Raw genomic sequence first — 14,040 nt, forward strand, 5'->3', positions numbered from 1 at the left:
GCGTCAATAACAAGTAGAAGAAACTAAATAAACGAGCACTAAACACACCACCAGTAAAAGGAAGGATGTAATCCTGAAAACATATTTGACGTCGGCCAACTGTGAAATACCGGTTCAGTTCATTTCACGTCGTGTAATAAAGGAATTTCAAGACAGAATAATTTGTTATAACGTCGAAGATTATAACAAATTAAACTTTTTATATTTTTGGTTAATATGAATGTTAAGCAATAACTAAGCAGAATAAACTTTATTTAATTTTAAAATATCTAAATTATTTGCATTAAACAAAATTTTATCTCATAGTAGTAATCCTTTCACTACGTTTTCAGCTATATAAACACATACATCAATAAACTAACTTTGGTTACTATCGATTAATCTTTTCAAGTGATTTTACTGTAGAATTATATAATTTACTGTAGAATTATTATATAATATGGTGTGGTTACTAATAATTTAAATGTAGCAATGTATAGTTATTTCTTCCCTTTCTTCATTTTTTCATTTAAATGAAGTAATGAAATTTATGTATTTTTTTCATTTAATTGTTTGTAAAGTGAAGTATTATTTTTGATATCATTTATCTTTATTACCACTTTATTAAGAGTTGAAATTGCTAAAATGTGATTGAAACTGTCCCATAAATATTTAAAAAAATGAATGAGAAACATTTAAATACGTAGTGGATCAAGTCAGAGTAGCATAAGTGAATTTGCTGCGTATTGTGTGGAATTGGTTTCGTTGATATTATTAACATACAATTGTCGTAGTGTTGAATTCATGTCTATTGTTTTTTCTTTGTAAACATTGAGGAGTAAACAAATTTTACAAGTAAGCGATCACTTCGTGCAGTACTGGTAAATACATTTACTTCTAGCTTGCCTTAACGATAGGGATTGTTTATGCATGATTGAGGCAAGTTAAATGAAATTTTTTTGTGAATGAAATTGAATTAGATAACGTGGATGGTTCTGGGATCAATTTATGTTTGGCGTAAGTACGTTAGAGTAAGGTATGAAAATTCAAAATTCAGGAATATTAGACGGAAGAAAATACCGCGTGTAAGTTTGCTTTTTTTCTTCCTTCCATCAATAACAGTATTTTTTTTAAAAATATTTTAGGATAATCGACATTTCGGGACAGTTCATCTCCATCCATCATTGTCGTGTGACTTAGGGTGTTAAACAATGGTGCGTACAACACTTCTAGCAAAGGTTGTAGTGTTTTTGTAGTTTACATCAAATATTATCTAGTAGTTTTGTTTATGCACAGTACTGAGTGTATAATACTAGTATGTTCATGGGAATAATGAGTTAGCTTTTATAGCATTGTGATATAAATTTCAGTGTTTACTTTGGTTTAATTTTTCCCATAAACTTTGTTACTTATTAATGACTCATTAAAAACAAATTCGAGATGAAAAAGGTTTAGGATACTACTAAATCATGTAGGTTAATTCGTCATTAATTAATTCATTAATTTGTAATGAATGGAATTTAATTGTAGCCTTTAATCTGTTTTGTTCTAATGTATTTTGCTTCTTTGACTAGTGAATTGGTTCTCTTAGCCATTCAACATATAAAAGATCTTTTTAACTGCTATTAAATTTCTGGGAATATATATTCTACATGGAAGTTTATATAACAAAAATTTATTGGTAAGTTCTATTTATTTAATGATTGAACTGTAACTGACAGTTTCTTTTAACCTAACTCTAATAATTTCTTCAGGTTGCCCTTTCTCAGCCATCGTTAATAGCTCGCTGGGACAATGTCTCACCAGCTGCCAAAAACATCAAATTTACTTATAACGGTATTTCCATGTTATCAATGTTGCTGAATAGTTTAGAAATTTTAAGCAAATATACTCCTAGACAGATGTTATATAGCAATGAGAAGATTTTTGAAGTGCACAGATCTCTATTTCACTGGTTTATTCTCAGTGTTTTTGCATAACATCGAGATCATTTTCGCGACTTTTCAAGAGGATTTCTCTTTTGTAAAAATTTTTTTTATTCCAACTTACACCAGTTCGTTTACATTTTATATCCAGCGTACTGTAAATGCTTCTTTTACAGGGAAGTTGGCTAATATGCTGCGGTATTATTTATGGTCATATGGCTGGAGCGGAAGACGATATGGTTCTCTTTTAATGACTTTCTGTTTCTTTATTGGTTTAAAAGGAAATATCAAATTTGGTAGAAATTGAACAGAGTTGTAGTTTTGAACGTTTGTTGCAATTGGAAATTTTAGGTTTGCTCTTTCATGATCAGTGTTTCGAGCCAGCTCCAGAAGTAAAGGAGGCACTACGTCGTTTGAACTTGAAAGAACCATGGCTTTTTGATGAACGCAAAATACGACTCTATCATGCACATACAATGAAATCCCATGGTGAACAGTTACCAAAAGAAAAGTGGACGAAGTGGGAGGATGTAAGTCTATGCTATTGTTTGGTGATGAACCAGTTAATCCTATTTTTTCATATTTTGCGCATCCAATTTCTATATGTCATCTTTCTTGAATGAAAGTCTACTTTGCGTACAAAAAAAAAAAAAAAATTACTTTTTAGTTAGTGCATTTGTTCCTAGTTGCTAATTTACCATTTTATTTCAGGAAACATGGTATCTTAAGCCATATTTAGATGAAATTGAGGAAGAAAAGAAGACGCGAGCAAACACTTCTGGGTTACTCCCTGGTTTTCAGTTAAGAGAACGTCATTAATTAGAACTGATGATGATGTAACATCTCTTTAAGTGTTCCTTTTCAATATACATATATCATTGTGTCCAGGATTTATTTAATTCCAAAGCAATCTGGAAATTTAGGTCAAACTTTCATTGTCTGAATAGTATACAAATTTATTATATAGTTTAGATAAAACTTTGTTCCGACTTCTCACCGTAACAGTTCGTGGAGATCATACAACTTGTTGCCTCAGCAATTCCTATCAACATATTCATTATCGATTTTTCATTACTATTTAATAATAAAAAAAAAAAAAAAAATGACAAATGCGAAGTAACTTTGTGTTATTTTATGGTTTATTTACGTTTTTTTTTTTTTTTTTTTTTTTATTTGGAAGGCAATTTAATGAGTTAATCATCAAAGATATGGAACGGAAGTGGAAATTTGTCATGAAATCAGCCAAATAGCAATAGATTACTCTTGTTGCTGTTTAACAACTGTGATGATTTTCAATCAGATTAGCATTTTATAAAATAATTGGACAGATGATTCACAAAATGTCATTAATGAAACCAAAAGTCAGGTTATGAAATCAAAGTCATGCTGCAAAGCGATTAAATATATTGAAGTTTGTTTCGTATCGATGTCATATTCTTTCTAATTGTTATAAAAATTAGGCAAAAATGTGATACAGTTATGTAAACACTTCGAATGCTTTGAAATTAATGAAATGAAAAAGTGGTTAGTATAATATTTCTGATATTTGTTATAGATACTTCTCTTTTGCTTCAACTTCAACGATGATAGAACTTCAGCTAACTTCTTTATCTATTTCATATTCAAATAGAAATAAATATAAATTTAGTACATACAAGTTTTTGTTAAAAAATTTCAGAAACGCCACATACCAGCACATTTTGTTGTATATTTTAATCTTTATACACATATATAATTCAATACCATACTGATTGATCTGTTCAGTGCGCTCTCGACTGTTCGTTTTTTTTTTTTTTCCTATTTATTTAAAAGAGAGGGGAAGTTTTACCCAAAATATATGTAGCAATGAAAATACAAAAATTTTTTTTCCCACTAAGGTTTATATAAATGAGTTGCTAAATACGACAATTTGGTATTGAAGTTTTCCGGTTTTTTCTTTTTCAGCAAATAATGTTTAAAATTTGAGAAAAAAAGGAAAAAAGAATTGTAAATCATAAAAATAAAAAAAAAAAAGAAAAAAAATGAGATTATTTCATTGGTTGTTAACATTAACAGAAAGTTCTGAAACGGTTTTGTTAGTGGTTGAATTTGGTGACGCATTCTTTAGTGATTTCTTGTGTACAATTGATGCTTTATAACTGATTGCTTCATCAAGACTGTTTATATATGAGTCATCGGATAGTGATTCCAATGAGTGAAACTGAAATTTTTATAAAATATATATGAAATGATATGATTGTCTTTTTGAACTTAGTTTCCAGAAGCTTTTTTGATAAGGAAAATTGAGATTTAATTTTGATAATTTTAAAATCAATTTATTACAATTGATAAGAGTAGTTAGATGATAACATACACGATGCACTCTTTTAATACTATATGAATTGATCTATTTCTCCTAGCTGATATCATCTAATCATGATTATAATCATGATTAGTATTACCAGAATACCTGTGACAACATCTCACCTATTCAATATATCAACATCACAGGTAATCTACCTCGGTTATATTACATCTTTTCAATAGATTTTTTTGCTTATTTTGTTCTTTTAGTTATATTATCAATAATTTTACTAAATTATTTTCTTTTTCAATTTTTTGTATCCAAACTTCAATCTAACCGTCTTTTTCTTTTTGTTGAATATTTAACAATTTTATTTAAAAAAAAAAATAAGTACTGTTTCTCTCAAAATAAATATTAATTAAAAAAGATTAAGTAAAATTAATTTCACTATAATTGTAGAGCCAAAAAAATAACATGATCTAAAATTTTGTTTATTTTTTTTTTTTTTTTTTTTTAAAGATTTTAAAAATAAAATAAAATAATTAGAAATGATTGAACTCACTTGCATTTTTGATGCTGGAAAATCAGTAGCAGAACAACTAAATGATAAACTGTCCCAGGTATGAGTTTCTGTTTCTGTTGCAAAAAATGAACTTTTCGCATGACGATATAGTTTTGATGAAACGCAAAGTTTCCTTCGACGACGATAAAGTGCTGATGCCATTGCTAATAATTTTTTTTTTTTTTTTAAGATATATTAATTAATTAATTAATTTTAAAATTAAAAGTTTTTGTAAATTTTCAAAATTTCATAAATTTTAGAACTTTTTAACGATTGAATAAAGGTGAAAAAAATATATATATATATATATATATATATTTAAAGTAATAAATTTCAATACCGATACCAATGCCAAATGCTGTCATAATAGCAACAGCACTAATAGCAATTAATATAGTATTCAATACATCATCCATATGATTCGAGACATGTCGAGAATCGTAAAATGCAATTATTTCATCTGCTAAAGTAGGTTGAAAATAAAATTACACCAAAAGCTATTATTGCATTTGTGTTAGAATCAAATTATTATTCATATTTGTGATTATTTTATCAGTAAGTAAAAAAAAAAAAAAAATTAAATATTAAAGTGAAACTAAATTATAAATTTTAAAACTGATAGTTATTTTCTCATGAATTCATTAATTTCTTGTTGAATTTAATTTTTCTTTGTTTTTATTATAATCTTTTATCTTTTTCCTTAGCTGTTTTCTTATCTATTATTAAAGTTGGAATTAAACATTTGAAAAATGAGCAATATTTTGCAATTTATTAAATTAATTAAATCAAAAATTAAAAATTGATTTTGCATATTATTAAATTGAAATATGAAAAGAAAGAAAAGTATCATTCAGATTTAGCAAATATATGGTGTAAATTTAGTGAAATTGAATTAAATTTTAGTTCAACACAAAATTTATTCAAATCAGTTATGTAATTTAAGTAAGTTGTTTTAAATTTTATGATAAATTAAAAACAAAGAAAGCTTCAAGATTGAATTTTTCAACTGCTCAAAGAGAAGTCATCACAGGAATTTCATTCTTTTATTCAAAAAACAAGTTTGAAGCAATTCAAAGAGAAAAACAAGGAGAAGGAGAGAGAGAGAGAGAGAGAGATAGAAGAAGGGAGAGTGAAAGGTAGCTTTTCTTCGAAATTGAATTTTCTGCACTATTTTGTTTTTACCAGCACATATTGTCCTAAATTTCCCTATAAAATTCTAATTTATCTTATCATTAATTAGAAATTAAAAATTGTTAATTTCAATTAGTGCTACTGATAATAATGAAATTTTCGTATGCTTCGAATAGAATAATAACAATAATCATTATCATACAGTATTTTCTCTAATTTTTCTTTTTAATTTAATCATAATTATCCTTAATTAAAAATATTTATTTTAATAATTGAATATATCTGAGTTGTTGCATATTTTTAATAAAATAAAAAGCAAAACTTACTATTTTCAATTTCAGAGCTATCATTTCCAAAAGTAGTCAGATTTGATGATTTCTTGTAATTGATTGAATCGGTCATTTTTGAGATAGCTAATGACATTTCTATACCATTTTTTTTTTTTTTTTTATTCTTCCAATTTCACTTTTAATTTATTTTCCTAAAATAATTTTATTTCAGTAAATAATCAAGCAATGCACCTCAGACGTTTCTTTTTTTCGTATAGGAATGAACAAAATATTAGAAAAAGCGAAATACTACGAGATGATAATGATTTGAGAAAAAAAAAAACGAAATAAACTGATAATAATTTGTACTACAAAATTTTTTAACTGATAATAATTTGTATTATAAAATTTTTAACTGATAATAATTTGTATTATAAAATTTTTAACTGATAATAATTTGTATTATAAAATTTTTTAATTGATAATAATTTGTATTATAAAATTTTTTAACTGGTAATAATTTGTATTATAAAATTTTTTAACTAATAATAATTTGTACTAAAATTTTTTAACTGATAATAATTTGTATTATAAATTTTTTAACTGATAATAATTTGTATTATAAAATTTTTTAACTGATAATAATTTGTATTATAAAATTTTTTAACTGATAATAATTTGTATTATACTATAAAAATTTTTTAACTGATAATAATTTGTATTATAAAATTTTTAACTGATAATAATTTGTACTTATAATAATAAAATTTTTAATTGATAATAATTTGTATTATAAATTTTTTAACTGATAATAATTTGTATTATAAAATTTTTTAATTGATAATAATTTGTATTATAAAATTTTTAACTAATAATAATTTGTACTACAAAATTTTTTAACTGATAATAATTTGTACTATAAAATTTTTTAACTGATAATAATTTGTACTATAAATTTTTTAACTGATAATAATTTGTGTTATAAAATTTTTTAACTGATAATAATTTGTACTACAAATTTTTTAACTGATAATAATTTGTATATAAAATTTTTTAACTGATAATAATTTGTACTATAAAATTTTTAATTAATAATAATTTGTACTACAAAATTTTTTAACTGATAATAATTTGTACTATAAAATTTTTTAACTGATAATAATTTGTACTATAAAATTTTTTAACTGATAATAATTTGTATTATAAAATTTGTTAACTGATAATAAATTGTATTATAAAATTTTTACTTTAATGTATTTAAAAAAAGCTAAGCTCTGCTAACTGCTCAAATTGTTTTGTCAGAAGATAAATGAAATAATAAACAAATGTTATCGTACGATTAATAGCAAACATTAAAATTGATAGTCTATTTAAAATGAACATTAATTATCTATCTTGTCATACCAATATAACTAATTACATTCATTCCTATGATTTTAACAAATTTAATTTTTTCTTCCAATTAAATGTTTTTTTTTCCAAATGAAAAGTAATAAAAATTTGAATTGAATATATGGAAAAGCGAAGGTTAAATTTGTTAATACAAATAATTTTTTAACATTTTGTCGACGTAATAAAATTACCAATAATAGGTTGACAATAAAATATCGGCGACAAAATTTTCATTCATATTTAGGTGACAATTATTTTGTTGCTACAATTAATGGCCACAAAAGAATAACTGTATCGAACGATTAATATTGTTTGAATTTCGTATAATTCATCATTTTACAAATTACATATTTTCATTGAATCAGAATGTCTAATTGTAAAAAATTTCAAACTAACAAATACATTAAATGTTAATAATTACATCTCATATAAATGAATTGAATTGAATTGAATTAAAATTCCTACGGCATAATAATATCTAATAACTTATTAAATTCTAATTGTAAAACAGGTAAATAATAATTAAGATTGCTAGGTTTGAGAATTTAATATGAAAAACGTATAGATTGGTGGTATCAGTTTGCTCTCAGTTATTAATTAAATTTAATTAAATTTTTCTAATTTCTCTTTACATTTAATAAAAAAAATTTTTTTTCTAAAATTTAATGAAACAATAAAATTATCAAATAAATGTATAATAAAGTCAATTTTTTTCTAAAATTTATTGAAACATTAAAATTATCAAATAAAATTTACAAATGTATGATAAAGTCAATCAAACAGTCCAAACATTTTAATAAACAATAATACTAGCAATTATAAAGTAAAAGACAAATTTAAAAAATAAAAAAAGAGCATAAAATAATTGATTAAAATTAATAGAAAAAAAAAAAAAAAAAAAGGTTTACATTTGAAATGAAACTAACAAATGAAACAATTAAATTTATTTAGCATTAAATTCCTTTTATCACATTGCAATAACTAAATGTTTAGTTAAGTTTTTTAGAAAAAAATAATGAAAATATTGGTTAAATTTAATAGAATTATTTTAGAATTTAAAAATTCACTTTGATTTTTTTTTTTTTTTTTACCTAAATTTTTTAGCAAATCAATTATAAACAAAAGAAATGAAATAATTATTGCAGAGTGCGACGCTAAATTGCAAAGTGCTGAAAAGTTAGTCATATAATTTTCTAGAATTTTCATCTAATTAAGAAATAAAAAATTACAACCAAACCTGTTTTATGCATAAAATAATATTATAAATTAAATTTTAACATTCAATTATAATTTCATTTTTTTTTTTTTTATACTATTGTAAGGTGGAAAATATATATTTCAGATTCACATTTCACATTTTTCTTACATTTTCTTCCGTTTTTTATTTTTTTTATTTCCATGGAATATAAAATAAACATATTGTTTAATAGATTGATTTATTGCTTTGTCATTCATAATTTAGTTTTCAAAACCTTTCGAGCATTTTGAATTTCGATGCTAATTAAATTTTAATTCTTTTAGTGAAAATTTTTTAATTGTACATTTTAAAAACATTCCCAAAATGTTTCTAATTTATATTTATCTCTAAAATTAAGGTAATTTTTGATTATATATTGTTACAATTTTATTTTGTATAAAATTTAAATATTTCATAGAATTTTCATTTCGAAATGATCTCTTAAATATTTTTTTTTTTTTTTTAAAAGAATATATTTACAGTAATCATTCCCATTTGATGTTTGTTTGTTTGTTTTGTTAAAAGTTAACCTCTGTTGACCTCAATACTCCTATTTATAGCTTATCAAAATATTTTTTAAATTTCTAAACAAATTCATCGATTCACTTTTTCTTATCTCTTTTTTGCTCCCTATTTTATGTTTTTTTTTTTTTTTTTCATAAAAATAATCGTAAATAAATTTTCAAGTTTTTAAAATGAATCATACAAATTTGTTCAGTTAGTTGCTTATATTTCGGAAGAAAAGAAAAAAAAAAAGCGATTGGAAGTGTAACTTAAAAAATAACAAAAAAAAAAAAAAAAAAAGATTTATGATAAAAAGAGAAGAAAATAAACGAATGAAAGAGAGAGAGAAAGGGAGAGAGAGAAAGAGAGAGAGAAAAAAAAAACAGGAAAGAGGAATAAATGAATGAAAGAAAAGAATAAAATTTGAGATTCGTATCATTCCAATGAAATTCACTCATTTAAATTAAAATTCAAAAGCAATCTGTACATTTTCAGAGCAGAAAGCATAACGATGAACAAATCAAAAAGTTAATTCTAAAATTTTATTTCATTTTTTTTTTTTTTTTATTTTTTTGATGATTAATCGAAATGAAATTATTTAAGAGAAAAGAATACGAACGAAGAAAATGAAAAGAAAAGAAAAAAGAATGAAAAAATGATTGATAATAAACAAATATACTTATTTACTGTCATTCATCCTCTTACATTTGTTTATTTAATGAATTTTATTTGAAATTGATTTTCAAATTCTCTCAAAATTTTCTTCATTTTCTTTCATCTCATTCAAACCAAATTTTTATCTTTTTTTTTTTTTTTTTTCCTCATTTTACAGTTTTCATTTTTCGTTCATTGCTCTTTTTATTCTTAATAATAATTAAAAAGAAAACAAAAATGTTTGGTAATAAAAAAATATTCCAATAAAACTTCATTTCATATTTAATTAACAATAATAATTAATAATAATATTAATAAATTAGTATTAACAATAATAAAAAATCAAATGTCTGAAATAATAAACAAAAATTTTTAAACTTTAAAAAGTATTCTAAATGCAACAAGTGAGAAATATTTTAAAAAAAAAATAAATAAAATATTAAATAGACAAAATTATAAATACATAGAATGATAGTAATTAAAATATTGCAATAATACTAAATATATTTTAGCATACTATAATTTAATTTTGTTAAATACTATAATTTAATATCTTAATTTATATTCTGTTGATAATAAATTAAAAATAGAAATTACTTTTTTATATTTTATTACTATTATTCTATGTATTTGTAATTTTGTCTATATAATATTTTAATATTTTACTTGTTTTATTTTATTCTTCTCCTACTGCCTTCATTATTGGACGATAATGAAAAAAATTGATTGTAAAATTTATCGAAATTAATACGAATTGGTTTTTTATAAAAACAAATTATTACAAATTATGTTCAATTATTCTCTTCCACTTAAAAATTTTAGGTCAACGAATTATATAACATTTTGTTAAATATCATATATTATTAATAAATATAGTTTTTGAAAATATTTTCTCTTTCTCTCTCCTAAATTATTGTTAAATTTGATAGAAAAATAATTATTATCAATATATTGTGATAAGCAGTATTCTTTGAAACAAATATCTGATTGAATAAATTATTTGATAAGTTTGAACAAATAGCAATTGCAATCTTTCAGAACAAATTATTTTTGATATTTATTCCTTATCAAATCATATTACAAACAAATAAAATATGACTTTTAAACTTTTCTGAAATTAGGCCTGAATATACTAAAATTAGGAATACTAAAATATACTAAAATTATATATCCCATTTTATTTATATGTTACAAATAAAATGAAACACAGCAAGTGATTGGACAATAGCGCCAATTATTCTACCAAGCCAAAAGAGCCAATATACCAAAGGCAAGAATAACCTTATCACAAAGATTATTTTAAATAATGACACAGTAAACTTTGATTAAATCAAAATTGATAAAATATTTAATTTGACAAATTGATAAGATTGATAAAATTGAAATTGATAAAATATGTAAGCAGTTGCTGCATTACAAATTAAATATGTCGCTGTAAAAATTTCAAATTATTTTCAAATAAGTTCGCTAATGTTTAATTTTAAACTTTTCTTTTCAAAATCAAAAGTAATCGAATAATTTTTTATGTATTTTAAAAATATTGAAAATGTAATCTAAATTATTTTTTATATTTTTTTTTTTTTTTTTTTTTGGTAAGAAAAATTAATTATCGTTGATTGAAATGATTATTTCAGTAACGGATAAAATTTACATTTTTTTTTTTTTATTATTTCTCTCTTTTTCCTTTTCATTTTCTCATACTTTTTCCCATTTATTCTTATATTGTCCAATCCATAATCAATATTATATGAATTTGAATTTCTTTTAAATATTTAAATTTAAACAAATTTGTCAACAAGAAGTATTAAAAATTTCATATTTCTATCACATAAACAATATTTGATAAAGTTAAATCAAAAAAAAAAAAAATAATTACAATTCATTACTTAAAAATAGTTCTGTCGAGAAAATGGGAAAATTTCTAAAAAAAAAATAATAATAATAATAAATGTCTAAAAAACTATGCATGGACGCATTAAAATTAAAACGCACTAACTAATTTGCTTTAAACAAAAGAAAAAAATGACAAATGCGCGCATATGACAGATGCGCAAATGGCAAATGGTAATTTGAAGATAATAGTTTGACACATAAATTAATAGCAATATTTTATTTACATAATTTTTATACTAATATTTTCAACTTTCTATTTTTTATTTTTTGAAAATTTTTGTTTCAATTTCATTCTTGCATGCATATTTTGGTTGAAATTATCACAAAATGATAACAGTTTTAAAGATAATTTTTAATCTATCAAACAATTAAATTCATTAATTTTGTTTTTTTTTTTTTTCTCTCAAACAAAATTATTTTTTCGAATTTTGACTAATTCTTTTATTTGTCCTCTTTTTTTTTTTTTTTTTTTTTTAATCTTATCTTTTTTGGAAATAATCTAAATTTTGAATTTTTAGAAATTCATTAATTGTGAAAAGTGTTATCACAAAATGGCGACGAGAAAAAAAATGACAGAAAAAAAAGTGAAATAATCAGAAATTCATTCTGATCAGTGCAAAAATTTGAAATGCAAAAAGAACTATTAAATGGAAAATAAATAAATAACTTTTTTTTTGATATTATTAAAAAGAAAATAAGTAAATAACTTTTTTTTTTTTTGATAATATAAAACTTTAATAATGCTTTAACTGTAATACTTAATAAAAATTAAACTAGCAGCAAGTTTCTCACTTAAATTTTCTACTTTATAAATTATAATATTATTTTTATTCTTAATGATTTCATTCTAAAATTTCTAAATCTATCGTAAATCATATCTTTTTAAATGAATTTAATGAATTATTTTCGATGAGTTAAAATATAATTCAACTTTAATATATAATAGTTATTTTTTAATAAACAATTATTCTACAAAAACGCTTCAAATCTGAAAAGCAACAAATTTAACTTAGCTTTTTAATTTAACAAAATAATTTTTATATATTTTATCGTATGCAAAATAAGGACAAATGCATTTTGTTAAGTTTAAATTTAAAATGAAATCTAAAAAAAATATTAATTGTTGTTCCTCAAAAAGGGAAAAAAAAAAGAACAATTCTCAATCGTTTAAATAAAAAATTTTCCAATTGAATTTATTTAAATTGAAAATGGAGTAAAAGTTTTATTGCAAAATGTGCTTTTGATATATGATATGACATATTCGATGAGTAATAATATTAATGCAAAAATAATTGAAATGTCAAAAAAATTTTTGAAAATTGTTTTTCATCAATTTTATTGATAATAGTTTTTTTTTTCTTTGATTATTTCATTAAATATATGTGATAATAAATAATATTTAATGGCTGAAAATAATATTTAATGGTTGAAAAAAATAATCTTTGAATGAAAATATATAAAATGTATGAAAGTTTATAAATTTTATGATTGTGAATAATTCAATGCTATTTAATTATCATAGTATTATAGGGATTTATAATAAAAATTTTTAATTTTTTTAGTTGTACTTAATTGACTGTCACATAATTATAATAGTACCATAATAATTTGTAATAATTTTTTTTTCTTTTAATTTAATAAATTTAAAAATAATCTATGTAATTTATATGATGCAATCGTCATTTATATGAACAATTACTAATGAAATTAAATTTGCATAAAATTGAAATTAAATTTTTTGTCATTTTTTTTTTCTTCCCATTTTGTACTAATTTTAATTTCTGATCTAATTAAATTTCACCTTTTAGCAGGGAAATATTTTAATTGCAAGGTGATATTGGTGATTAATTAGACGGCAGATAATATTTTCGCTGAAATGAAAGATAATATAATACAAAAATTTATTAAAGACATATAATTATCATTTTGGGAGCATTTAAATTTGATATTAAATTTGATATTAAAATTTTCATTAACAGATATAAGTTGTAAAAATTATCAAATTAATTGAATAAATGTAATAATTTAATATAATAAATAATATTTGGAATTGTAACATTACAACACGAAAGAAATATAATCCCAACTTCCATTGTTTAAAAATATTATTTAATTAAGCAAATATTAATTTTTAATTAAATAATTGAAATTGTAATATTAAAATTTGTGAAGAATATTTATCTTAATTCTCATTATGATAAATGATACAT

The 14,040-nt window shown here is 21.9% G+C and overlaps 2 protein-coding genes across 4 annotated transcripts; one reads left to right on the plus strand and one right to left on the minus strand.

The window, feature by feature from the left end:
• Nucleotides 1–1,190: 1,190 nt before the first annotated feature.
• Bm496 (Uncharacterized protein) lies at nt 1,191–2,723 on the plus strand (the record flags this gene model as incomplete). Of its 2 annotated transcripts, XM_043075806.1 has the most annotated exons (5): nt 1,191–1,217; nt 1,734–1,815; nt 2,081–2,143; nt 2,256–2,434; nt 2,616–2,723. In XM_043075806.1, the coding sequence occupies 5 exons, from the start codon at nt 1,191–1,193 to the stop codon at nt 2,721–2,723; spliced, it is 459 nt and encodes a 152-aa protein (XP_042931740.1). The 2 variants fall into 2 exon arrangements, with proteins under 2 accessions (XP_042931740.1, XP_042931741.1); XM_043075807.1 differs by lacking the exons at nt 1,191–1,217; nt 1,734–1,815 and having other exon boundaries at nt 2,095–2,143.
• Nucleotides 2,724–3,936: 1,213 nt separating this feature from the next.
• On the minus strand, nt 3,937–6,304 carry Bm8984 (Uncharacterized protein; the record flags this gene model as incomplete). Of its 2 annotated transcripts, none has more annotated exons than XM_043075809.1 (4): nt 3,937–4,104; nt 4,751–4,914; nt 5,097–5,213; nt 6,208–6,304. In XM_043075809.1, the coding sequence occupies 4 exons, from the start codon at nt 6,302–6,304 to the stop codon at nt 3,937–3,939; spliced, it is 546 nt and encodes a 181-aa protein (XP_042931743.1). The 2 variants fall into 2 exon arrangements, with proteins under 2 accessions (XP_042931743.1, XP_042931742.1); XM_043075808.1 differs by having other exon boundaries at nt 5,091–5,213.
• Nucleotides 6,305–14,040: the final 7,736 nt, after the last annotated feature.

Source organism: Brugia malayi, assembly GCF_000002995.4.
Source record: "Brugia malayi strain FR3 genome assembly, contig: Bm_v4_ChrX_scaffold_001, whole genome shotgun sequence".
Taxonomy (NCBI): Eukaryota; Metazoa; Nematoda; class Chromadorea; order Rhabditida; family Onchocercidae; genus Brugia; species Brugia malayi.